Raw genomic sequence first — 26,742 nt, 5'->3', positions numbered from 1 at the left:
CTGGGGTACCAGTAGCTGTCTTCATGGCTGTACTGAATCTATCCTGTTTCAACTGGCCATTGTCAGGCATGGCTTATCTGTTCTGTACTCTAGAGACTGAAAAGTATTGTGAATTTTTCCTCCAGCTCATTTTCCTTCTAGGAATGACCTTTCTGAAATATTAATGATGGCACCTTTCTTCTTTTGCAATTTTATCTGTAACACAGAATTGTAGAGAAAAGATACACTGTGGAATTTTCTGAGAATTTGCAACTTTTTCTGAGCCTTTAATCTTTTTCTAGTGCTAATGGTTTTTTTCCTTCTGTAGAAAAAAATTAAGACCCTGCAACAGACTTTCTTTTCTGAGTTATCCTTTGCATGCAGTATAATTTCCTACAGAAATGTTGACCTAATTTTATTTTTCTTCTGCCCTGATTTGAGTTTTTGGCAGGAACCCTCCACACATCTTTTAGATTTTTCCCACCAGCTCTGGCTGAGAAGGTGCTAGTTTGCTTTGTGCTTTTCTGGGATCAGAGCCATCTTTTCATGTAAGCAATCTGAGCTACTGCTTGGGATCGTGCTCTTCTGAGGCCAAGCAGGCCAGGCTAATCTGACCCTCCTATTCCATAATGTGTCAGCTGCTACCAAGTTATTACCACTAGACCCACTCTCACCCTGATGTATTTATTTTGAATACATCTTTCCATCCTCAGCTGTATATATTGTCTGGAGGAAGTATAGTTTTTTGTGTAATAAATGAATTGTTCCTCTAAATGCATGTAGTTCAGCTGATCTTCCTCACTTTATCTGATATCATTTGCACTCTTGGATGACTGGCAGGCAGAAAACTATGGAGTGTCTCACCAGATGTTTTCTCAGGCTGATAGACCTGATTTCATAGCAAGAAATAATATTTGATTTTATTTGCTTACAGGCTTTTTTGTATGTTCCTGGTGCCTACCTTCTCACATGTGTATACATAAAAGTCTATAAATATCAAAGATCTGTGAATTTCTTTGGCCTGTTTTCTATTGCTTTTCAGTCTAAAAGTGACATCTATACATGTTTCTTGCAGTGATGGAGTGTACCCAGGATATTGTATGCTTGGTCTTTCTTGGGCTTGCCTTCAAACTTCCTTCTTCTGTGTGCTTCCCCCATGAAGACCGAGCAGGTCAGCCTGGGAGCAGATAATGAAATCCATCTCAACCAAATCATGTGTCTCTGGTGGGGTCATCTCCTTCTGCACTAGTCACTGTGAGCTGTTTTAGTGTCTGTCAGGAGAGGTGGAAGATTCTAAGGCTTGAAAAATGAGGAATTTTAGAAGTGCCTTTCCTGTCTAAAGATGAGCCTTGGTGACTAGCTTGGACATGGATAACTAACATCAGGGGGTTGAGTGTCTTCCTGTGTTTCCTTCATTGCTCATTCTTCTCTATTCTCTCCATAACTGGAATTGAAGCAGACCAGTTTCTTATGCTGTTCCAGTTCTGAGAAGCTTTACTTTTCCAGGAAAACCTAAAACCTTTTTTTTTTTTTTTTTTTTTGTGCTAGCTCTCCTTGGTAAAATAAAGAAAACACCCAAACCAAATTACCCACAACCCTGAACAAGATCTTCCAAGCCAGCCAACATGATGTGTCACCCTGAGAGTTTGTACTGGAGAATTGCAACAGCATTTTTCACATGCAACACAGTGTATCTATAGCTCATTTCTTTATAGTTCTGTAGTTCTGAATGTGTTTCTGGCATGTTGCTTGTGTCTGTGGCACAGAATCTGACACCAGGGATAAAGTTCCTTCTTTAAGGGGCTTGCCAATTTACTTGGAAATAATGCTGGTGTGAAATAAAATGTTGCCACTGTTCTTAGAGTTTGAAGACTAAGCATTCTGCCTGTGGTACATAAAATCCTTATGACTCAGATTTGTGCTGAGCAAAAGAAGCAGGAGTTAAGGTCTGGCCTGTAGTGAAACAAAGTTGGGTATCGCTGGGGCTGCCAGCATCTTTCCTCACACAGATTGTGTTCTTGGTGAGCTGCAGGGCTGTGTTGGTGGATGTGACATGTTTGGTGCTACAGTCCTTGAGTGGGGAGTATCGTGATGCTGTTTGGATAAATATTTGCCATTTACCTTTTTGATGGTACAGCCTTTCCTGTTGTAAGTGATAGGTCTGACTAGACTCCTGAGTAGAGGCAGAGTCAGACCCTCTGCATGCCACTCTTTAGCTGCATCAGGAGACAAAACCAGCCCAGACAAACGTGAAGACTCATGATGGTCTTAATTTTTCAGTCATCAGAGTCAGTCAAATGACAGAAGGAGGTTGCAGAAGGACGATACCCTCACAATACCACCCCCAGGGTATACTGGAGTCCACCCCTCTTAAGTACTGTGTTGGAGTGCTCTGGGAGGTGGAAATGCCAGAGATTACTCGTCACTAAAGGGCCAGAGCAGAGCTTTAAGATAGGAAAATCTTGGCACCATACCTACATAGTTTTTTTCCTTTGCTTAGTATTCAGCCTTAGGACAAATTAATTTATATTGAATTCTGCTGTACTTGCCACTACATTTGTTGTCTTTTCTAAAGCTTGTCTTCTCCCATGAAGGGAGATAAAAAATATATGTATATATTCAATTTTAATGCATACTAGAAATCACTTTATTGTATGTTTTATTTATTTATTCAACACTAACCTTTGCATTTGCAACTGTAAATAATACTCTACAACTGAACTGGGCCGGAGAGGCCTTTTAGGGATTTGTTCTGTCATACAGCTTTAAGACTCAGTCATCTGGTTAAAGTTTGAAGTGAATGCCCAGAATAAGGAGGTGAATAATAAATAAAAAATACTGATATGAATAATATCCTCTTTATCTCTTTATCTGAAATCACATAAAGGCTGCAACTTCAGTTTAATCCTTCTGACATCAGTCAGTCTGAGCTTTAAAAGAGAAAAGAAAGAAAAACCCCCAGACCAATAGCTGGTCTCTGTTTTTTAACTTGATACAGAGTGGGATGCTCCCTGAAAGAGACACTGGGAGACATGGGTGGTTGAAAGAGATTGTGCTTCATGTCACTGAGCTTTCTGTAGCTACTGCTGTTATGCTGCTGCAGAAGAAAAGGAAATGCCAGGGGCAAAAGATAAAGAGAATCGAAGGAAATGGCTGTATGTTGTTAATCCTTTACTCTCATGGTGAGAATGGTTAATCCATTGCAGAATACAATCAGGATGCTAGACCCACTTGGGCTTGCTTGTGAGCATGACTTAACTGGGACTAAGTTGCCTGAAGCCTGGCTAACTTGCACCTGTAGTCAGGACATACAGAGGATAACCAAGTTGTTTGATGCAGCTGATGCAACTCGGTCTGTGCTGAGGTCTTTGTATGTGTAAACTATGTCCAGTGACTCAAGGAATATTCCTGGCAGGAACTGTGCTGAAGTCTGGGCAGAGTCGTAGCACTGTAGAATTTTGACTTTGAGTGTGGATTCCCAGTTATTGCTTCTAAAAACCTGTATGTTCTGAGAATTAGTTATCTGAATCTTGATGCTGACTTCATAAGCCTAATCTCAAATTTAGAATTCTCTTCTCCTGGCTCCTTTAATTAAAAAAGACAAGTGATGCTTTGTTGCTTTGTTTTGTATCTACACAGAATTCCTTTTGGGGCAGACAACTCTATCATATTTTTTTTTAGGCAATCACCTGAAAAGCAGAGGAAGTCTGGCTGCTGTGGACTTTAAGAGCAGTATGTTACCCTATCTAGACACAATGCTAAAGAAATATGGCCAAATTAGAATATTCAGATAATATCTGATCTCCTGAAGAACATGGGGCAGAAAATCTTCCTTAATATTTCTTACAACAAGCTCAGTGATGTTGGCTGAAGTTTACATAATTGGAGCCCTTTTTGACATGAAGATTGAAGGATGCACTTCCATATCTTTCCTCTGTATGTGTTTTACTGGCAGCTTGAGCTGTTACTGGCCAGACTGGCATTCCTGTTGGCATAAATGCAAATACCTGATTCTTTTGTCTCTACACATATCAGTTGCATTAGATACTTGATGGAGTCTGAATTTCAGTTTCTGACTTTCTTTTGCTGACTATACAGTGATTTGGTTGTGTCAATGAGTACAAACATAGCAAGAATTAATTAACTGCCTCAGGCTTTGGACACTGCTCAAACAGCCCTTTCCAATCATCTTTCTAAATTGATCTGTGGTCCAGCTCTGATGTGGCTGCTGCATCTCTGTGGTCAAAGATGCTGCCTGTTCAAATATTCAGTGTGAGCACATGTGGTTTACCTTCCCAGTCACTCTTAGCCTTCCATCACAGCGGTGCCACAGGACACATCACTAGGTTGTGAACTCTTCCAATCTGAACATGGACCTGCTTACAATTTGCAAATTCAGTTACTCTAATCAAATGCAATGCAGAATCTCATGCTCAAATGATAGCATTTTCCCACTAGGGACTTAAATTCGGCTATTACAAACATTGACGTTTTTTCAGTTCTCTTATCTACCTCCTTAGCTGGCAATCAACCCTTGTTTTGTTAATCCAGAATATATATCAGATGAAATTTATTTGAAATCCTGATCAAAATGCTGCCTGATATTTAGTTCTCTGTGATCTAGTGCTAAAGCATAGTAGTTATTTCTCAAAGCATATTTTTTTTCTCTGAAGAACCAAATTTGCTCATAGTTGGAGAAAATGAGCTTATATATGTTTTGATTGTGAGAGGATGCATTGTGGATAAGAAAATAGTTACATGGAGAATGGTGTTTGTGGTATTAAGCAGAATATACATGAAGCAAACATATGTCTGAAACTCAGTGTGGATTTGCATAGAAATTTGGTTACATTACAGCCGTGTCATTTCTTAACCAGAAAGACTCAAAAAAAATCATTATATTGAAAATTTTACTTCCAAAAAGAGTCACGTCACTATCTTTGATGTTTAACTAGTGAGCAGGTTGTTTTCTACCTTTCCTGAAAATTTAGACCTCGTTCTCAATATTAGAAAATATAAATTAGGAGCAACTTACTTTTCAATACAGAAGAGATCTGATTTATTCCATAAAAACAAATCATGGCATGACCTTGACTACAGAGTCACTACCTCATCAGAGTCATGTTGATTTGTCTCATTGTATTTGATACTAGGAACTTATATGTCACTTGCTTCCTATTAAGCAAAAAAAGCCAGGGGAATGGCCAGCTTTGTTATATGGCAGTCAAAGTGAATGTGTTGACAGCTAAAATTTGGAAGCACAAAGTTGTTTGGCAAGGTTTGGGAAGAGACAACCTGCTTTTGATTCTCAGAAACCCAGTCTGGTTTAAGAGTAAAGGGAAGACATTGCCTTGTTAGCCTCCCGTGGCATTGAGGGTGATCGATAATTGTGTATAATTATTGTGAACGACCCGTTCATGTTCTTTAATCTGAGCTGATTTAAATACTTTATCTAGCAACAGTCTTCCTTCTTTTTCCTCAAAGTTTATTCTTTCTTTCTCTCTCTGTCTTCCAGCTGTACAGCTCCATGGACTTTGGAAGAAAATGGCAGCTCATGCACGAGCGGGTCACTCCAAACAGGTTTTACTGGTGAGTTAGGGCCACTGGCTTGGCTTGCTTTGGGCAGGTCACGGAGGGGAGAAGGGCATCTAATTGAAGGGATTGGTTGCTTTACCTGAACATGAAGTATACCCTTGGTTTTGTTCATTAACAATGCCATAAATTCAGTCCCTAGAATATACCTTACAGTGCAATACTCTCCATGTTTGTACTTCCCATCTGATAAAATGTGGTGTCTTTTACGGAGAAGTACAAGTCTTTTGATAATTGCAAAACTCCTGCTTCTTCATTGTACACCTGCTTAGAGTAACACAGAGGAGCTGCCCAGTGCCTCAGTGACAAACCTGTGACCATTAGGCTTCCTATTTTCAGCCCTTGAGAGAATTACTTTAGCCTAGAACACAGTCTTTGTGCAGAGCCAGCCACTCTGACCAGTCTCCTTATGCAATCTTGGTGAGAAGGGATGATTCACTCTGCATTAAATCACTCTCTGAGGAGCCAGTTTTATTATAGTGACTAGTGAAAGCCCAAGATCTGCAGTTTGCTAAAAATCTGCTTTGTGACTCAATTCCTTCTCATTTCCCAAGTGTCAACCTCTCGAATTGGAAGAGTGTCTTAAAATCAGATGATGAAACAAATTTAGTTCCTATCTCCAGGCTCAGCCATCTCAGATGCCTCTTTTCCAAACTTCTCTGCATGTAAAGGCTCAAGAATTGACTTTTAGAGAAAAAAAGAAAAGTCTAGTTTTTCTGTAGTTGAATTTAGGATTTGGGGCTTGAATCAGATTCTTAATGCTGTACTTACTATATGCCAGATGATGGGGTGTGTGTGAACATGTAGAAGTGCTGATTTACTGAATCTGTGCATAGCTAAAAAAAGTGTCTGGTCCTTAAGACCCAAAAAGATTGTAATATTAAGGAACCAGAGAGTCACATTTTGGATGGTTAAAAATAAAAAAAGGACTTGCAAAACTTAAAAATTTACTCCCAATTAAAAAGCATTATACATATCTATGTCTATATATCTATAGAGTCTGTATCTTCGAGTCAAATTCTCATAGAAATTTTTGCACCTCATTGAAAGCCTCTGGAATCCAGGCACAAAATATCTATAGATTTTCAGTATTTCCACACCTTACAGTGGAGGTAGACTCCTCATTTCAAATTATCTACATTCTTCTGGAAATCTCTCTAAACATCTTTAGACTCCAGTATTTAAAACATTGACTTTTTGGCACCAGGTCTAGAGATTTCCCTTAGTGTCCCTGGGGAATCTGGACAGTGTGAGAAGATTTTGAACACTGAGGAAAGAAAGTTTTAAGGTTTCTAAGTCACACAGACCTGCAAAATATATCAGTGGTCTAGAACCTTGTCTGTCCAAGTTACAGACAGACTGGCTTAATTCTTTAAAATACAGAGTTTCTCAAGGGGACCTGTGCTTTCTGTCCAATCAGCTAAACAGCTGTGAATATCCCCTGTCCATCTGTCTTTGGAGTCCCTGTCTATGTTTGCTGAGCAGACACAAGGATCACCATCCTGAGCAGAGGACAGAGGACAATTCCATAATGTAGGAAAGGAAGTTGTTTTTCTCTCTTGGTTCGGGTGGCAGGTGGATGATTGGCCTAACTATCAAAAATCCTTTGATCTCACTATTCATGCTGGGTGCACATGACAAAGGCAAGTGTGGATCCTCTCCAGGTGTATCCTTCTGTAGAGCAGAATAGCTGGTCCTTGGAATAATTTTACCCTATCCTTCAAATAACACAAGTGGGCTTAGGGGAGAGGCTTTCTTGGAGGATAAAATGCAACGGCTAAGCTGACTTGGGAAGAAAAGCAGAACCTCTTTTTAAAGGACAGATTGTGATGTTGTGCCTTATTTTCTGCTTCCATATAATAATGGTTAATGGAAATTGCTTGTTTGTCTATTTGACACCCAAATGTGTATTGCTTTCCACAGTCTACCTATTTTTTCATTGTCTTTTGCTGCATGGCTTGAACACTGTTTTTTAGCAGTGCATTACATAATGTCTGTGTTTCAGGTGCCTTTTTCTCTTAGGAAATGTACAAGTCTTCTGTAGTTAACACTCATAAGATATAGACTTAGAAATCTTTATTCCACTCAGAAACAGCAGAGTCCCATGGAGAATAAGCTTCCCAAGAGAGTGAATCAGGTTTTTCCCAGAGTGGGAGGGATTTGAAACAATCCATAGTGCAGGGATAAGAGGTATTGAAATTGTGGAACATAACTCTCCTTAGTTGATTTATTTCTCTTTTTCCTTTCTTTCCATTTAAAGCTGCAAACTGTGATGGCTTGCAAGCTCTGGCTTGTAAGATCTGTACAGAAAAAAATGCAAAAAACTATTTTAGCCTCCAAAATTTGTTGATTTCTTTTTAGTGCACTAAAAAAGAGAGAGAAAAGTGGGTATAGCTGCAAGTTTCAGAGGGATGTAAGCCACTACTCTGTGGCTTACATCCACAGAGTAGAGGCTCAGAAAGCTTCTATAAAATAGTATAGGTTAGAAAGGACCCTAAAAATCATCTAATTCCAACTTTCCTGCCAGGGCCAAGGGCGCCTTCCACTAGACCATCTTGCTCAAAGTTCCATCCAGCCTGGCCTTGAACACTTCCAGGAATGGGACATCTGCAATGCCTCTGGGCAACCTGTTCAATTGTCCCATCAGACTCACAATAAAGAACTTCTTCCCATTATCTATTCTGAACCTACCATCTTTAAGTTGAAAGGCACTACTCTTGTCCTATTGCTACATGTTCTTGTAAAAGCTCCCTCTCTTTAGCTACTGAAAGCTGCTGTGAGTTCTCCTGGAGCCATGAGGTTCTCACAGACCCGCCTCTTGAATCTGTCAGTCTCTCTCTCTGGATGCCATGTCACCAGCCTATCACTGTCCCTGTCATCAGTCCATCAAATACTACATTATTGAACCTCTGAATTAAAACTTCCATGAAAGTTGAAATAGTAATGATAGGGAGATGCCAAAATGAGACAAGCTGCTCTTTTGTGCTGCTCTGCATTGTTCATTAGCAGAGGCACAGGTCAGCATCCTTCATGAAATAGGATGGTCTCCATCTGATTGGAATGCAGCTGGCTTTATCTGGGGTAGGCTTTTCTGAATGTGTTTGCCTTCAAAACATGACTTTCATCTCTCAGGCTGCTTTGAATGGGCTTGTGAAGACTATAGACTTCACCCGGTTCATGTGATCAGTCAGCCTGACAAGGAGGGTCTTATTTTTCTCTCTGAGATCTTTCTGAATAATTGTACCTTCCCTGAGAGACCTCACACAAAGAGACCTTAAGGCCAGGAGAGAATCATGATTGCTTCAGAGCTTGTGAGACTGGGATGTGAATTTTCCCTCAGCAGAGTAAGCACAACCTCTCTGTTAGTCATGGAATACAAGTCACTCTGTGCATTTTTTGGTGTAGCTCTAGCAGGCAGCATCTGTGATGGCTCTCCTCTGGTCAAAACCAAAGCCCTAAGCTCCAATCCTGATTTGTGGCATTGTATCCTGGCTCTTGCTTTCAGCTTCTTTCCTCAGTCATAGTTGTTGGTGTTACTCACTGGTTTGTAGTTTTGTGTTATCATTCATTATGGATGTCGCATGCCCAACAGTTCATGGGACATCTCTCATCAGTTCCTGAGCCTGCTCAAAGTTTGTGCATGAGCTGAGATTCACCCCTGGGCCACGCACAGTTATAAAAAAACCTAGGATTTGAGTTCTCTACTTTGGTAGTAGTGATTCATTTGTTAACTACACCCACTGATGACAGTGGCAGAGCTTGAACAGAATGTGTTACTTGATGTGTGTACAGGCATCCAGATTTGGCTCCCACGTGCCTTGGCCTCAGAATTTAATGACTTAGGATCCTGTAAGACTGGAAATAGGGAGTTTACACTAATGTGATACAGAAATTCCAAGATCAATCAAGATAACTGGAACCAGCATGGGTGCAAAGTTTCTTAAAATCCTACTCAATGTTCTTTTTTTTCAGAACACATTTCTGCAGCTCCCTCTGGGCCCTGTTCATTTTGTATCACTGTAACTTAGACACCTGTGCTACCATGTGGAGGATATTAAAAAACAAAGCAATTTTGTACTGTAGAAATGCTGGGGAAGCTTCCTCGCCTGTAAAACACATGGTCTGTTGTGCTGACTAAATACTGCTCTCCTGATAAACATTCGTAGGACTCGAATTGTCCTTAAGTATTTTTTCTTTACTACCTCTGCCTTTTCCTGCAGCAGCATACTAGGAACTAGTCCACCAGGACTAAGCAGGTGGGCAGGATGGTTTAGTTACCAAGCATTCACCAAGCACTTTGCTGGACCACAGCTTTTCCCTGTCACCTTGGGTGGCTTTGCCTTGTTACCCTGTAGGTGAGACTGGAATAGGAGAGCACCTTGATGACTGTGGTGGGTGAAGTACTCAAATAGAGTCATATGAAGTGCTACAGCGGTAGATTAAGAGCACTAGAGGGTACAAGATAATGAAAAGGTGCTTTAGTGGCATATAAAATCCTTTTATCATATTACGGTTTAATTCTTTAAAATACAGAGTTTCTCAAGGGGACCAGTGTTTTCTGACCAAACAGCTAAACATCTGTGAATATCCCCTGTCCGTCTGTCTTTGGAGTCCCTGTCTATGTTTGCTGAGCAGACACAAGGATCACCATCCTGAGCAGAGGACAGCACTATATTCCTTTGGCCACTAACACCCTTTCTTAGGGTCTCCCCAGGCTTTTCTTTTTTGGAGAACACATTCCTGTTTCTGCCTTACATCATCACTAAGGAATATAAAGTGGTGAATATGGAAACATTTTCCTTGTTGTGGGCTTTTTTTTTTGTTGTTTTTTTTGTTTGTTTGTTTGTTTTTTGGGGTTTCCACCTTCACACAGATATTTGTGTCTATTTTTATTTCTTCAGTGTTGTGACAGCACTGATATTTCCTAATTCCAGTGCCAATTTTGGTGCAGGCAGACTGTTTCAGCAGAAGTTCCAGTAGTGACCTTTGGATACAGCTGACATTACCTTTACTTGCCTAGTTTGTCAGCAAAGAGAGTGGTTAGTCAAATATGTGCCTGCCTCTCCTATAAATCCCACTAATCATTAACTGCCAGATGGTGTCATTGCACAGTGCTGGGGAAACATCGCCTGATTTTTTACAGCCAAGTTTAGTGTTAGGTAAACATAGTCTTGTAAATGTCAAATTGACTCTTAAATAATCCCACATTAGAGTTTTTCAGAATTAAAACCATACCATACATGGAGCTATGGATAAAAAGAATGACTCCAGTTTGGCATCTATGGATGACACCTACGAGCATCACCAAGGCGTGTACCCGGTGCCTATTACTGGAGCCTCCCTTGGGCTAATGACTCATTTGGCTCTGGTAAAGGACTTGCTTCCCATGCCCCATAAGCAAGAACACCCAGGGAAGGTTTATCTTCTGGAGAGTAAAGCTAATATAAATCTGGAATGTGTTACTCCAGCCACCATGACCATGAATTGTACTAAGCTGAAGACAACATTTTCAAACTCTAGCCTCAAGCTCTATAATAAGAGTTCAGGAGAGATGAGACTTTCTCATAAGTTCTTGGCATATATTGGAAGATTCCCTTGCAAGGTCACATTAGTTAATTAAAGACTACAACACCATGGTGATAATAAACCTATTTTTTTTTCCTTTTCACTTAAAAAGGGGCAAAGTGAAACTACTATGAGGCTAGGCATTTTATTTCATATTGTGTGCCTACAATTAATGCCATCGGCACTATAGATATTTTGTGTTTCCAAATGTTAGGTTGTGGGTGACTAACTTGTGATTACACAGTAACTCAGTGACAGAGATATAATTGGAACCTGGATGTAGAGGTGGATACTTTTTATTGGCTGAAATAGTGTTTAATTTTGTTGAAAAGGTTTCAAGTCAATAAAGATATTTTAGAATTCATGGCAACATTATCAAAACATTTCTCTCAAAAATTAAAGGAAAGAATACTGTAAAATATTTGACAGTTTTTGGATGGTCTTTTTAAGTAATCTTAAAATTTGACTAAAACTTCATTTTGCAATATATGATTAAAAAAATTAAAGCAGGGAAACAAAGTGTGTGATATTTTATCTTAAACATAATCCTATCCTGGTTTTGAACTATAGATTGGTAAGTGCTCTTCCAGGGACATTGTGAGAGATTTTATGTATATCTAAGAGAATAAAAACCTAAATGACCCTAAAAACAGGAAAATCCTTCACCTTCTGTCTCTAGGGAAATGCTGCAGGACTGTTTTATAGAGACTGCACAGACCCTACGACTTCCATTAGTCAGTGTAATGTTCAAACTACTGTTCCCCTTTCTGAACACATGTTCCCCTTTCTGGGTCCAAACAAATCTGTGAGAGATCAACAGAAACAGTTGATGTGGGAAATAGTTGGATGTGGGAAAGCATCTTTGTAGAAGGTGGAAAAAACCCATAGTACAATACTGGAGAAGCATTACAGACTATTTTCTAGTTTCTGGGACTAAAACCAAAGATATGTGGAGGTTTGGTGTATGTTTATGCTGACTGATGACTTTATCTTACAAAGGAAACTTGTTAGAACTAATCTCTTGCACCATGAATGTAAGCTCTAACTGATGGATGCCTTAGTATTGTGTGGTGCCCCTCTCCTTACTGCCTGCTTTCCTAGGAAAATAAATGTTTGACATTTTTACGAAGTCCCGTGGATGTCATGCTAATCAGGCTGCCTAGGCTCAAAACTCTTTTAACGAGGAAAAAAAAAAAAAAAAAGAAAAACCTACTAAAAGCATTCTGGGTAGAAGGATTGTGTCTGATTGTGTGATTATGAAGGGAAATAATTTTAGGCACTTTAAATTCTCCTTTAAAACCCATCAACTACATAATAAGTGAACCCTAAGTAAAGTGCCACATGATAAAGTGTCACATTATGTATACACCTCTGTAATTCTGGCTGCTATCACAGCAAGAATGAGTTCTTTCAATGAAAGGTATGTCCTTTGGAAGGGCAATTTTGGAATAAGTTGTCTTTGAAGGACTTCTCTTTCTAACTGCCCTCTTTTTCTCTCTAACCTCTTTTTGCTTGAGAAACGCAACATATCTTGCAGAAGGAAGGATTATCCCTCTCCACTAATGTAACTGTGCATGTTGTTACATAAATACTATCAGGCTTTAAGAATTTGTGATTTGTTGTGATTTTAGTACTATTTGCAATGTTTGCCACATTTATGTCTTTAACGTTCTGTGGCTGGCAGTTATTTTTTTCCTTAAGACCTCAGAAAGTAAGGGCTGAAATATTTCTGCTCATTTGGCTCAAATCTAATGCCTACCACTATATGTCACCTGTTGCACTGCAGTTAATGTTTTCAGCCATCAAAAAGCCTTTGGCTTTGGTCTCTCATCTGTCAGTCTTCTTTATCTCTCAGGAGCCAGTCTCTTCTCTTACCTCTCCCATTGCTGATCTTGGATAATTTTATAACCCCATCTCCTCCACCCTCTCTTTGACTGAGTATCTGAGACTGAAGCAGACTAGATGAACCACTAGTAAGAAAGACCAGGAATGCTTTAAGGAAGAATTTGTTGAATATTTCTCCCAGTTTGTATCAATCCCTGAAGTGGGTCCCAGTGCTGTGTCTGTCTGAAGAGTGCATAGTGGGAGGATCTGTCTTCTTCTCATGCAAGAAGGTAACAAAAAAGATCAAAACCCATCAAAACAAGTAAGTCCTGTGTTCTATCACTGTGTTCCAAAGGCCGTGTTGGAAGCTGAAATGCTGCACTGCTGACTCTTGTAGTCTGCCTGGCCTGACTTCATCCTGGCTCTCCTGATGCACGTGAACTCAGACACAAATTAATTCCAGCCTGTCAGGAACAGTCCCAGAGTAATTCTTTGTGACACTTTGTAGGAAGCATTGATGAAAGCCAGCCCTCTAATTAATATATTGAATAATGCATTCCTCTGAGGTATATGGGGGATCTCCCATAATGTCATAGCTTGGCAAAGCTAATCAAAATCCAGGCTGCCAGGCTGAAAATAGCATCATATTTTGTGCATTCTGGCTAGCAAGAAATAGTCTCCCACTTTTTAATTTTTTTTTTATTTTTTAATTCAAGTTAGGTTTTGGCCTTGGTTCTATATCATACTAATCTCTCCCTTTCTGGGAAAATGGGTGAATTCTCAATGTGGGGGAGAATCCCTCTTGTTTTCAGATGACTGAAAGATAAATATTTGGGAATTCTTTTAAAATCACTACTGTTCTGAGATGTTTCGGAATTACCTTTTCACATACTCTCATTACGGACATAATTTTCTGGCTATTTCATTCAATGTTAAAACACAAACAGGCATCAGGAGTGGATATCTTTTCTGGATCCATCCTCCTTTTGCCCCAGACCTCATCCCTGATGGGCCATTTGATTTCAAGAAATGCACCTTTACAGCTCTTGTTTCTTTACAGCAACTGGGGCTGGAAACATCCTTGCAGTGGAGGAAGTTGCAATCTAATAGAGGATTTATCCTCAACAAGTACATCAGCACTATCAGGGACCATTTTTACTTGAAACAAGATACCTCAAAGATACCTCTAGATACCTCTCTTCAGAGAGATTTTCTCAAAAAGAATCAGGCAGGACCCAGGTAAATTCAAGTTCATTTCTCTGAAGGATCCAGGTAAATTCCAGTTCATTTCCCTGAACAGACTTCAGCTGCTGAACCTTTGGAAATTTGCCTGGCATTAAACTGAACAAAACCAGTTGTTTTATTTAACAGAGGAAGTTGAGCCCATGCTCAAAAAGAACAGTCTTATCATGGCAACACAGACAAGATGTTTCTGCATTAATTTAAATGTGAACCATTTGTGTTGCTCAATAACATCCATTAAAGATAAGGAGGTCCGTTTTTATACCTTCTGCTTGTTGTAAATTAACAAACTCTCTTAAAACGACAATTCATCAGCAGTTATATGAGGCAGAATTCATTCTCGGCAAGAGAGGAAAATGAAACTCCCATTCTTTCATTCCCTGGCATTCCCCTGAGTCTCCTCTGTAGAATGAGATGAGTTTAATTTTGCTATTGTTAAGCACAGTGAGCATGAAGCTACATCAGAATGTAAGAACAGGAAGGAGAATCTTATTAGCTGCACTACAGGTTCTTTTAAATAATGTTGATTCAGTAAGTTGTGTCTTGCTGATCATATAGAGAACAATGATGAAAAGCCAGTGAGTGATGCTGTTTCACTTGCATATTTGTAGTAAGTTAATTGGAATAGGACATAGCAGTAGTTATCGTAGCTCTGTAAGTATCTTGCAAGGTAATTGTTCTCCATTGGGCAGAAGGAAATAAAAATGAGAGGTGAACATTTCCATGTTTAGTGGAATATCAGAAGTTCTGTACCTGAGTTTGAGAGAGAAGCATACTCACCTGTGTCTGCCAGCAAGTACTTAAGAAATAATAAATAATATCTGTAAACTTCAGAGCTGATTTCAGTAGATCTGGGTTTTCTCACACAGGAGAAAATCCTGTTTTTTATTGAAAAAAAAAAAAAAGAAAACTAAGCCAAAAACTCTGTCACATTTTTGGCCAGAGGGTACAGACAGATTCTTAGTTTTTGTTCACAGTATTTTTGGTTTTCAGGTCTTGATTGAAAATCTTTGAGTGAAGGAGACATGTTCCATTACAATATTGATTTTAGGGGCAATCTGTAATAGTGACTCCCCAAAGCCATTTCTAGGTCTGCAGTAGTTTCTCCAGAATTCTTTTTTTTTTTTTCTTTCTTTCTACAAATCATTAGATTTGAACAGTGCGCTGGCACTTTGGAATTCGCCTTGAGGATAGAAATCAGCAGAGTATTACTTTTCATTTGGCCTTGTACTTCTCTTTCCTTTTATTGCTCCTCTGTAACAACAGATTAAGAACCCAACAAAGAGAAGCTCTTGATTTACCTACAGCTTGACCATACACCTTTGCTTCTTGACATGACTGCCACTGCAGCATTCTGCCTGAGCATTCTCACTTGATCAGGGTAATGCTTTTGGGATGGGGATGCTTTGGGATGCTGCTGTTGTGAAGAGCTGGGAGTGTGTCTGCCCCCTGGGCAACCTTGTCTCCTTATTGTTTGTTCAGCTGCCTACATTAGAGCAAAGGTCCCACAAAAGATCTCTGGTTTCTCTGGTCTCTCCTGCTGCAGTGCTGCTCTTTCACTGACAGAGACCTGCATGTGACTGTGTCTGTTTTATTAATCTCCATTCTGCCTGTGAGGATGCTTCTGTCTTGGATGCAAACTTGTGGTAATCTGCTGACCTCATGACACGGTTGCTTTTACAAATCATAGCCACACAGACTTGCTGTGTCTTTAGATATCTGTCTGCTGCCAGAATCCTTTCTGTTTCCTGCTTCTTTGTCTTTTCCTCCTGCGGTATTGAGACAAGTGAGCATCTCTCTCTCAGCAGCTAATTGAGTATGATTTTTTTGGGGGCAAGGAGACACATTGATGCATTTATGCTTGCTGGTCCAGAACAGAGTAGTTCATTCTATTCTCTATTTCTTCTCCTTACCTTTCTTCTTCATTCCTTTCTTTTCCTATTCCTTTTCTGGCTCATGGCTAGAAGTCAAAGAAGGAAATAAGGGAAATAAGCTATTTGTTCTCTTCAGGTTAGTGTCTGAAATGCAGAGAAACAGCTGTCACAAAAAATTTGTGAAACAAATCTATTTTTTCATATTGCTTTTCTCCAAAATGCATGAAATGAACCACAAATTCATTTCCAGAATGTTAGATGTTATCCCAGGGTGATTCTTCACAATATTCTGCAACAGGGAATGTAGAGACTCATTCTTCCTTAATTAATACAATGTACAATGTTCATAGGCATGTGGGGCTCATCAGCAAATCCTATACATATTGTCTGTGCCAAGTTTCATACTGGCATCCCCTCTTTGGACAATTTGAGCTTTATTTTTATCCATCTACTGCTGCATTCATTTATTAAATGATGTTCTTGCTCAGAAGCTTTTTGGAGGCACTTTATTGTTCCTAGGCCTCTATTAATAGATGAATCACTAAACCTTAGCATTTCAGACAGCATGTCATATGTACAGTTAGAAAATGTTTGTAGAAATGAGGGCAATTAAACACACAGTAACTGATAATCCTTATTTTGATGTAAAACATTTCTTGAATGGGTCATGTTTAAGATACTTCTGCTAGGAAACAAATGAAAGAATATTACAAGTCTTACAAACATTTCCTTTGAAGGAGAGGAGTAACCCCCCAGTGAAATATTAGGTTACAGGACTGCCAGGCTAAGCTGAGGGGTCTTTGAGCATGTACTTTGCTTCTCTAAAATTATCCAAAACAGGGCTGATTCATGTTTCATGAAAAAGCAAAGCAATAATCTATAGCAATTCCCCATGTACATGACTTTCATAGGAGGGTAGCCAAGCACTGGGAAAAATTAATTAACTGGGCTTTATAATATAATAGACACTAAACTAATTTTAAGCAAATGCAAAAAAAAAAAAAAATACTCTTGTTTCCTAAAGGGAATTGAAATTTAGAATAACGAAAGTGAAATTGTCCTGCAAAAAAGTGTCCTTCCAGAAGAAGGCAAAACAGAATCAAACCCTTGTGCTTAAAACTTGCAGACCTCTAAACCCTAGGAAAATCCCCTCCCTCCTCTCTAGAAATGCCCTCTCTGAAGCAGCACTGTTGGTGTTGTATGCATATGGGATGGGGAGCTGATGGTGTGTCCTGCACTCAGGCTTGGAGAGGCCTTCAGGAAAGTGATGTCTTAACTTGATAAGCTGATGCTTCATTACTTCCACCATATCCTGATGTTCATGCTGCTAGGACTTGGCAAAAAAAAAAAAAAAAAAAAAAAAAGGCTTCTTATTCGATGAGCATAAGAGATAAGCCCTCAGGACTGCCTTTGCAGAGCCTGGATCAGCTGTACCCCGATGAGTCAGGAGCAGCACATTCAGCTCCTCAGCACCAGGACTGGGGCTGCACCTGGGAGCAACCAGGGCTGGCTCGGCATAGCTGACACACTCCCTGCATGAGCCTCAGCCCCATAAGGAGCTATTTCAAGGGCACTACTGGGAAATTAAGGTGCCACCTGGAGCACATACCCTGCCTGTGTTGCTGGTCCTTTCAAACCTTGACCAGGCTGTGAAGGATCTTTGACCTTCTACTCGCAAAATTTTTCAAATATATTTCACAAGAATGTGCTTATATTTGTTGGGATTTATGGTATAGGTTTGGGACAAATGCCACAGGACTTTAAAGGACTAAGATTAGAACTAGACACAGCCTTATTTGTGCATAGGTTTTGGTGTTAGCATAAAGGGAAAAGAAAAAATATTAAGCAACAGCAGTTTTGCTGTTGCTAAATATACTTTAAAGGTATTCCATGTTAATTTCTGTGATAAATAGAGTACCATCTTTTATGTATTGAGAAGAGAAAAAAATGATTATCTGTGCAGCAGAGCCTGCTGCCTTGAATGGATTCTCTGGTGGTGGTTGATGTGGTTGAACCTAAATGCCAGTTTTCACCTCAAGGAAAGGATTGATTTGGACCTCTTTCCTCTTCTTGGTCTGGTTTATGCACGAAAGAACTGTGTGTAGCAACTTTGTGGTTCAGGGGCCTGTGATCCACTGAGTTTACAGGGAAGGTACAGGTTTAGACATTTGGTATTAGTGGGGATGAGGTGCAGGGAGGCAGATGCATGTATGCACACATGCAGATGTCATGAACACCTTAAGTTTTGTTTTTTTTGAGATACCATGCAGAAAACTGTTGCACTACAACACGAAATAACTCACACACTCACACTAAGATTAAAAGAGTAAAAGGAAGTAACTGTTATTTCTGACCTCGCAATATATAGAATTCTAAAAGTGACAGTGGATTGGAGGATGAAATTGTCACCTTGCCAACCAGTCTGGTTAAATTAACAGTCTGTCAATTCTCTCCTCTCACAAAGAAGAATGCAAAATAATCATTATTTATATGAACAGTGTGTGAGAACTCCAGTAGAAATATGTAAACATCAGAAGGCACAGAAAACTTTTAAAAGAACTTTAAAACTTTTAAAATTACAGGGCGACAGAAAACCTCCTTAAAATTCAATGGGACCATTTTAAAAAGGATTGCCTTTGCTGAAAAGAAATTAGCTGAGAATAAACACTTGGCAATTTTTTTCCCTTATCTTGCAAGCTAAGTCTCACAACAATTACTTCTGCCGATGTCCAGAACTATAGCATCACGGAAATTAGCACTGGAAAAGATGTAGAAAGCTCCAGGGACCTAGCAAAGACAGTTCCTTACAGTATCTTCCTGCCCAGCTTTTTTCCCAAGCTTCATTTGAAATATGCTGTGCAAGCAGGTTTTGCCCATAACTCTTCAGAGACCCCATCACGTCCTAACACATCCAGCAGCGTCTCTCCCGGCTCAGCCACGGAGAATGATCCTGTATTTATGTGTTTAATAAACACATTCTTTGCCCCAACAGTTCAACATTTGTATAGTTCTTAACTATGGTAGTTTATGGTGGTTGGCCCAGGGTTGTGTGCAGGTTGGGTGTATGTGGGCCGTTACGTGCCCAGAGTTAATGTCTGCTGGAGGTGATTTCAGACCAATTAATACATGAATCGCCTTGACCACCTGAAACCAACTGCAGTTATTGACACCCAGACACATGTGATGCACTATCAGATAGAGGAGAAACCTGTTGGAAAGGTATGTGTCATTTAGCAAGGATGCCATGTGGAAAACTCCAGGTCAGTTGAGTGGGAATTGAATGAATTATTTCCCGCTTCCATATAGCCACATGGGCATGGCCCTTGTGTTGCTTGGATGAATTAGAAACGTGCACTGCTTGCCTGGTACAACACAAAAGTGTTTATTCACTTCTGGAGCAGGATGAAATTAAAATTGCATCAGACTAATTGGCAACATCCACTAATTTAACTGCAGTTGTCTGCAACAAGAGGATGAGCTTTTCCCCCTTTACGTATTATTGTACAATAGATGTGCCCTTTTCCTTGATGTTTCTAGCCCTTATTTACTGTACAACACCCTGCTAGTTAGTATCCATCTGTTTCCTCTGTCTCTTTACGTGGACACTGGCAATTGCCTTCAGTCTGACATCTCAACCTGCAAAAATGAGTTTCCAAGTGAACAGCTTGGAAGTCTCAATTCATTGTGAAAGTTTTGATCTTGTTTTCAAAGCTGGGGAATGTCACTTTGACTGAACAGAAACTAGACACACCCCTGGAAAAAAGCTCAGTCCAGCAGGTTCCAGACCAAGTTTGAAAGCCTGACTCCTGTAACCTGAATTTTTGCTTTTACCTTGTAAATCCCAAACACAAATGTTGCTCACATTCAGTGATACCAACTCAAACCTCCAAACTCTTTGGACCAGGAGATAGAGGAATAGAACATCTCTTACTCTCAATTGATAGTTTAGGGAGAAAGGATCAACAGAGGCAGTTGGAATTGCTCAGCTGGTTTCATTTAAGATGCTAGAGGAGACATATCTCAATCCTCCTTTTCACATGTAAATGTCTGGTGTCTGCAAAATGGGTAGGGAAAAAATGCAAAAAATATTTATTCCATGGAAATGTGTTAAGAGTTGGTAGAAAAAGCGAGCTGGGGTGTGAAGTAGGCAGGTTACCTGAAGAGTCTTTGTTTTTGTTTTCTTCTTTTCTTTGATTGTGTTGGCATTTTTTATTTTGAAATATGAAGCACCTTATAGGGAAACATTTCAGGAATAGTTAAAGGGCAGAATATTGCACAGAATTTTCCTTGCTCTTATCAGCTGCTCTCCCTCCCAGTCAGAGATGAAATAGTAGCAGAGTGGCCTAGTAAATGTGCATCCATGCACAATGCTCTTCCCTCAGGATAGGGATAAGGATCTTGCCAGGATCATGTCCATCCTTCAACTTTCAGGAGCACACAATTCTCTTCTGAAAAGAAGGAAGGAAGGATATTGTGAAAAACAAGAGCTACCATGAAAACAGAAAGGAAAAGCAGAATCAGAAGATACAAAAAAAAGGTAATAATTCTTCCTTTTAATGGAATTCAGAGGTCGTTTGAATTCTTAATTGGAAAATTATCCTGTGCCTGCTGCAATTCTGGCTGCAGGCTCCACATTTTGAATACTGCTTTTGCAGCAGTTGGGGAAAGTGTCAGCAGGAAAATCTGACCTTTCCTGTCACTACTGCCTGCAACCTCTCAGCATTTTGCCATGCGAGGGGTGATTAATGAATAGGGATGGTGGAGTATGTTGATTTAGCTCAGTTCCTCACAGTAAGGGTGCCTTGTTTTACTCCCTATGGCCATCCAAGACAGCAGCACACACGGGTGCATTTTGTGAACCTTGGTTTAAATTTTGCTGTCTGGAGTTTATATGCACAGAGCTGTGTGACCATGGGTCAGGACCTCAGGCTCCTGAGTGTTCAATACTCTTGTCTTTGTAAGCCTTTGGACAGGGTTGTTAGCTAGAGCACCATGAAAGCCTTTCCCAGCCACTACACTCTGTGAGCTACACTTGGTTGTATAAGTCAGGGGATGCTGACATCTCAACATGCTTTAGTTGCTTAAATAATATTGAGTGGTGCTTCCTTCAAATATTCTTCAGAGTGTAAGAAAATACAAGGCTGTGAAAGTGTCTCTTCTTGTTTTGTTGCTGCTGCCAGACCTGTGAGGTTGTTGTAGTGAGTTCTCAGGGCTGGAGAATTACAACAAGATAAAGAGATAAAGGAATAGCTTTGGAGTCTGTGTGTGTTTCTGCAGCTGTGCTTCAGGATCTGCATTTACATCTTGCTCTTTCCACTGCTGACTTTTTTGCATTCTTCATGTAAAGCTCCTTCAGACAAATGATGAGAGACCATTTACTAAAACTACCTGAATTCAAGAGTCAGAGCAATGCAAAGCAAAGCTCTGTTCCTTGCCAGTGGGAAGAGATGTGAGGTGAGGCATGAAGAAGCAGCATTGACTGGGGATCTGTTTTGCAATCAGTCATTGGTATAAGAGAGCAACTTGGTTTGAGTGAAGGAAGGATGACCAGTGCATCACTTTTCAGCCTTGTTATCTGCCTGCAGATAGAGCAGCCTGTCTTGCTTTTGGGTTAAAGAACACTTTGTGAGCTTTTCAACTTGTAGTGCACTATTTGGTGAACAGAGGAGTACTAGGGGTGTGCTGTGTGCTAATTGTTATTCTGAAATGAACCATTAGGCTTGTCAAAACTAATTAAGGGAACAAGTAGATGTCACTGGAAAGGAACTTCAAGCTAGAATGACATGTTTCAGGAGATCCCTCTCATTCCCTGGTGCACACGTGAAAGGTATCATGAGTAGATCCACAGAGCTCGTGCATGCAAATGCACAATGGTAATGAGTATTCTGGACTTTGTTAGGATATATTCAAGTTTTTCTAATTGCAGTCCCTTTTAAAATGAATAGTACTGTGGCAGATTGATGTCTCTTATTACCTGGGCCGAATGGTTTCGCCCCATTGCTGCATGGGGAGATACAGTGCCCCCTCCAACTGGAGGGGAGGGACCCAGAGGACATCAGGGGCCGAGGTGAAGCCATCTGACATTGTCAAATGTGTGTCAGGATGCAGCAAATGGCTCTGAGTAAGAGTCTGGTGTCTGGCTTCCAGAAGGATGGATGCCAGGAGAGTGCATTTAAGGCTGAATTTAAGTAGGAAACCTGTTGGTAAGGGCTGCAGGACAAGTCCCTAAAGTGTTCTCCACCTTTTCCTCTAAGTTCTGGAATTACCACTCCATTTCATTAAGTTGTGGTGAATAGATATGATGGTAAGCATGTACATCTCTCTCTATTGGCATGTCGTAGACAAGGCTGGTGGTTACTGAATGACTGAAATTACAGCAGTTAGTGCTACTCATTTGAAAAAGGCAGAAAACTTCTGCTATGGACTTGAAAGATTGCTTTCTATATTCATTGGGGACTAATACTGCAGCACACTGTAATGTTTTCCACTGATTTTTAAAGGAATTTCTGTGTATCCTACTGTCACTTTTAACCATACCCATATACTGGGGAGCTTTGATCCCAATAATTGTGTGATCACAAGAAGTCAGGCTCATTCTGGCATCCTTACCAATAACAGACAGCCCTTCTTCCTTATGGGATCACCCTGAAACTGATGGTAGCGATTAAGGAGCAGACTGTTTCTCACTGTGAGTGGAATGATGAAAGCCCTGCCTGTGCTGCTTTGTTTTGTTGTGTTGGTATCTTTTGGCCACAATTCAGAGCATTGTGAATGGACTTGCTATCAATGTGATGCTCTCATTAACAAGCAGTGCCAGGTTCAGTTACCTGCACACTGGGTCCTAATGTAGTATTCTGACATTTGCAGCACTGGCTGATCTTAGCTGAACTCCAGCACATTTATATGTTTGTCATTGCTTCAGTTGCTGTGCTTTTTGTGGGATTCACAGAAATGTATCAGAGCATCTGTATTTTTAAAATTATTATTTTTATTATTTTTACTGTTTTTGCTGTTGATGCCTCAAGGATGAAAACGGCAAAAGAATGTGATAAAAATGTTTTCAGAACATTAGGGTGTTCTGAACATTGGCTGGCTCAGAGGGAATCTATTATTTACAATCTGCTGTATCAAATTCAACTCTCACCGAATTAGAAACTGACTTTTGTCATTGTCCCTTTTTAATCCAACCCCTTGGTTAACTCAGGAGAAGCAGCATCATAAATCACGTGGACATCTATGGATTTTTTTTTTTCCCCTGCCAGCCATTGCTAGGACTAAATGTTCATCTCTCAGTGATTCTTATCAGCCAGGACACTAATAATAACATTCCTGTTCTGGGCTTATCTTTCCCTCTTCCAGGAGGAAAAGTATCTTTTTAATGCGCTTTGAAAAATATTTTTAGGGAGTAAATAACAATGCATGGGAAGATTTGACTTAGGGCGCTTGAGTTCCAACTAGTGAGATTAAAGAAATTCCTTGTGCCTCTTTTCGTAATTGTCAAGGACCATGGATGGCATGGGATCATGGTGTGAATAATGAATACTTTCTCACCTTTTTAAAATCAGAAATTCACCATATATGCAACACTGTTTTTCTTCTGAAGATGGGGAAAAGGAGGTAAAGAATAGCAAGATTGCCCAGCAAACCAGGGGAAAATCAGGAAACTTAGTCTTTCATGTCTCTAATCAGCCAAATAAAACCTCCTCTTAATTTGCTTTCTGAAGGCATGAGGCTGCGGTGCCCTTGTTTTTCCTTCAGCATTAAAACAGAACTCTGATTTTACTGGGTCTTGGGACCAGCTCTGTTTGCCATCACTAGAACAGTATAGTAGCCTTGATCTTGTAGACAAAGGACAGGCAGGATCACTCTCTCGTGCCTGGGAAGGTTGGTGTAGGGGCCCTGAGCATGGTCTGTACAAAGGAGATGAGTTGTTAAAAGGTGGAGTCCTACATTCCAGGTGTCCCAAGGTTGGTTTAAACTGGTTTTGCATTCCTTCACCATCTCTGTCTGATTGCAGCCTTTCAGCTGACTGACTCTTCTTCTCTCTCTCTCTCTCTGTATCTCTCTCTCTCCTCTCCCAGGTCAGTGACTGGTTTGGATAAAGAACCTGACCTTGTGCACATGGAAGCCCGGACAGCTGATGGATGTGAGTGCCTGCAGCCTCTGCTGAAAATTGGGCTTTGAGCCAAGAATGGAGTGGGAATGAGAATCCACTTTACCCATTTTACCTCCCCATTTACTTTTAATTGGTAGGGTAGATGTGGGTCATGGGGTTTGATGTGATGTTCTTATCCTGAACCTGTAGGGGAAGGTCATGGGCTGCAGGGCTTGTGTGTGTGGAGGTGGTGGACAGAAGCACAGTCTGTTGGGCTAAGAACCCATCTATTCTGTTCCCTGTTTAGCTGTTTCAGGATCATGTAATTTACATCCATCATAAAGAGCTGGGCTACCAGCACTCTGCCATGAAACCTCTGTGCATTTCCAGAGGTGCTCAGAACAGCTAGGTGGTACCTGAGAATTTGAGAAATTACCTGCAGTCAGACTTGCCCTCTTGCCAGAGTGTCCCTATGCTGCTTTGTCTTGTATTGAAAGTATTTTTTATTTTTGCTCATAATGTATGAATACCTGTTCCATACCAACACATTACAGGCTTGAAAAGGTGCCTAGATCTGAAGCAGGAGCTAGGAAAAAAAAAATCTTAACTCCTCACTGAAATGAATCCAGTCACATTTGCAGTGGAATGGATTCCTACGTAGTCAATCTCCACATGGTATTAGAAGTAAGTTGGGTTACTCTCTCCAAAGTGTTTTAGATATTTCTCACAGGAATTGCAGCATAGTAATGCATCTGCTCCTTGTGTGGAACTTTACTCCAGTGTGAGGAAATGGGAGCAATGGGACAAGTGTCCCATTTCAATGCAGGGACAGTATAGAAAACAATATAGGATTGAGAAGTTAGAGGATTTCTGGGAGAAAAAAAAGCCTCATTTTTGTTGGTTGCAAACTTTTTTCTGTTTTAGTCAAGTGCTGCGTAGGCCAGATGTGTGAACAAGCTCCTGTCTGTCAAGATGGCTTCTCTGAGGTTGTGGATGTTCTAATATCACTCACTGGCCTCCCACTGCTATTTAGTGATGGCAGCTGAATAAATAACCAGGCAATAACAGCTCAGGGGTGACAGCTGTTTGTTGAATATGTGGAAAAAGCAAAACAGGTCAACAGGTGGGTGGACAAGGTAGGGAGGCATCTTCAGTGCCTTTGCTGCTGTGTGTACTGTCGCAGGTGTGATGGGAGAAGTGGTCAAAAGCAAATTAAAAAAACCCAAGCAAGAAAGCAAACAAAGTGCTGATGGAATCTGTTTTCAAACTAAGTTTAAACTTGCTCACCCAGCTATTTGAATATTGGATATGTCAAGGATGTAAACGTTTGAAAGATGTATCCCCAGCTTAAAGACAGCTCTCTTCCTTCTGTTCTTGTTTGCTCAGGGGTTTGCTCTTTGTTCTTGTTTTAATATATAAATTCAGCATTTTGAAATTGGCAGCTGATGGTGTAGAGGGTTTCACTGGAAGCCAGCCCCAGTGCAGCTGCCATCCCAGATCTGCGCAGCCCTGCTGGCCCTGCTGGCCTGTACCAAAGGACTCCTCCCCCAGCCCAGCACAAAAGAACAGTGCTGCTCCAATTAGAGGTTCTAAGGCTTAAAACAATATTAATTTGTGTAACAAAGCAATGACAGCCTCACAGCTATAGACTTCCACAGTGTGATATTGTTCAGCTCTGGGTGCTCAGGAATGGGGCACTGAACTTTTCTCACAGTTAGTTCTGCAATCAAATTGGGCCTTCATGTGCTCAGTGAAACAGCTGAGGCACTTACACCTGCTGGAAAATGGGGCCCTGCAGTTACTTCCTCTTGATCAGAAAGCTTCTGATGGAAGTTTTCCTCAGTATCATGCAGAAGGAAGCAAAGGCTGCTCTAATGCCTCTTTTAGGTCAGTCTGGTGTTTCAGTCACTTATTTGATGTATTAACAGACATAGATTTAAGTATTCCCATTGCTTAGTTTAATTCAGATAGAAGAATCTGTGCCTTCAATGTCACTGGCTACTTGAAAAATACATGATTCTTCTAGGTTGGGCATTTTTCTTTCCTCTTATTCTCTTTTTCTCTATGTTTTAAGGTAAAAAAAAAAAAAAGTAGAGGGTAAAAGCAGTGGAGAAGGGAGGGGAAGGAATGGAAGTGCTATTTAGGATTAGACTCCTGAATTTGATGATTTTAAAATTTTTTAATTTTTTTTTTTCTCTTTCAAGAACCTATCTAATACCAATTCAGACCCTGGAGCCTAAAAGGTGCTCTGGAGCTGGGAACAGGTGGTGGGGCATGGTGGAATCTCATTTGTCCATAAATGAGTCAGGGCTATCAATAAGCTTATGGATCTGGGAGCTGGAAGTCCTGTTCACCTCTCTAGTGACTGTCCTTCAAGATATTTTGCCACATGGTTTTGTCTTTCCAGTCATTAGAAATGGTTGTGTCTCTAAAAAACCCATCTGCCCCTGCGTCTAGTCTCCTTAAATGCTGCAAGATGCTGATAATTCCAGTGCCTATCTTATCTCAAGCTGTTCCCATCTTTTGTAGCAGATGAAGTTTTTCACATTTTTTCGACATCTTGGCAGAGTC

At 40.3% G+C, this 26,742-nt stretch overlaps 1 protein-coding gene across 1 annotated transcript in view; it reads left to right on the top strand.

Annotated features, from left to right (window-relative positions):
* SORCS3 (sortilin related VPS10 domain containing receptor 3) overlaps positions 1-26,742 on the top strand; it is a 264,974-nt gene that overhangs the window by 163,127 nt on the left and 75,105 nt on the right. Inside the window, exons 5-6 of the mRNA XM_053949043.1 lie at positions 5,495-5,568; positions 24,158-24,222. Of these exons, the coding sequence (XP_053805018.1) occupies positions 5,495-5,568; positions 24,158-24,222 (139 nt within the window). The remainder of the gene's footprint in view (positions 1-5,494; positions 5,569-24,157; positions 24,223-26,742) is intronic.

This window comes from Vidua chalybeata, chromosome 8 (genome assembly GCF_026979565.1).
Source record: "Vidua chalybeata isolate OUT-0048 chromosome 8, bVidCha1 merged haplotype, whole genome shotgun sequence".
Classification (NCBI taxonomy): Eukaryota; Metazoa; Chordata; class Aves; order Passeriformes; family Viduidae; genus Vidua; species Vidua chalybeata.
The sequence above is the reverse complement of the archived record's forward strand: the minus strand, read 5'-3'. Positions and strand labels throughout refer to the sequence as shown.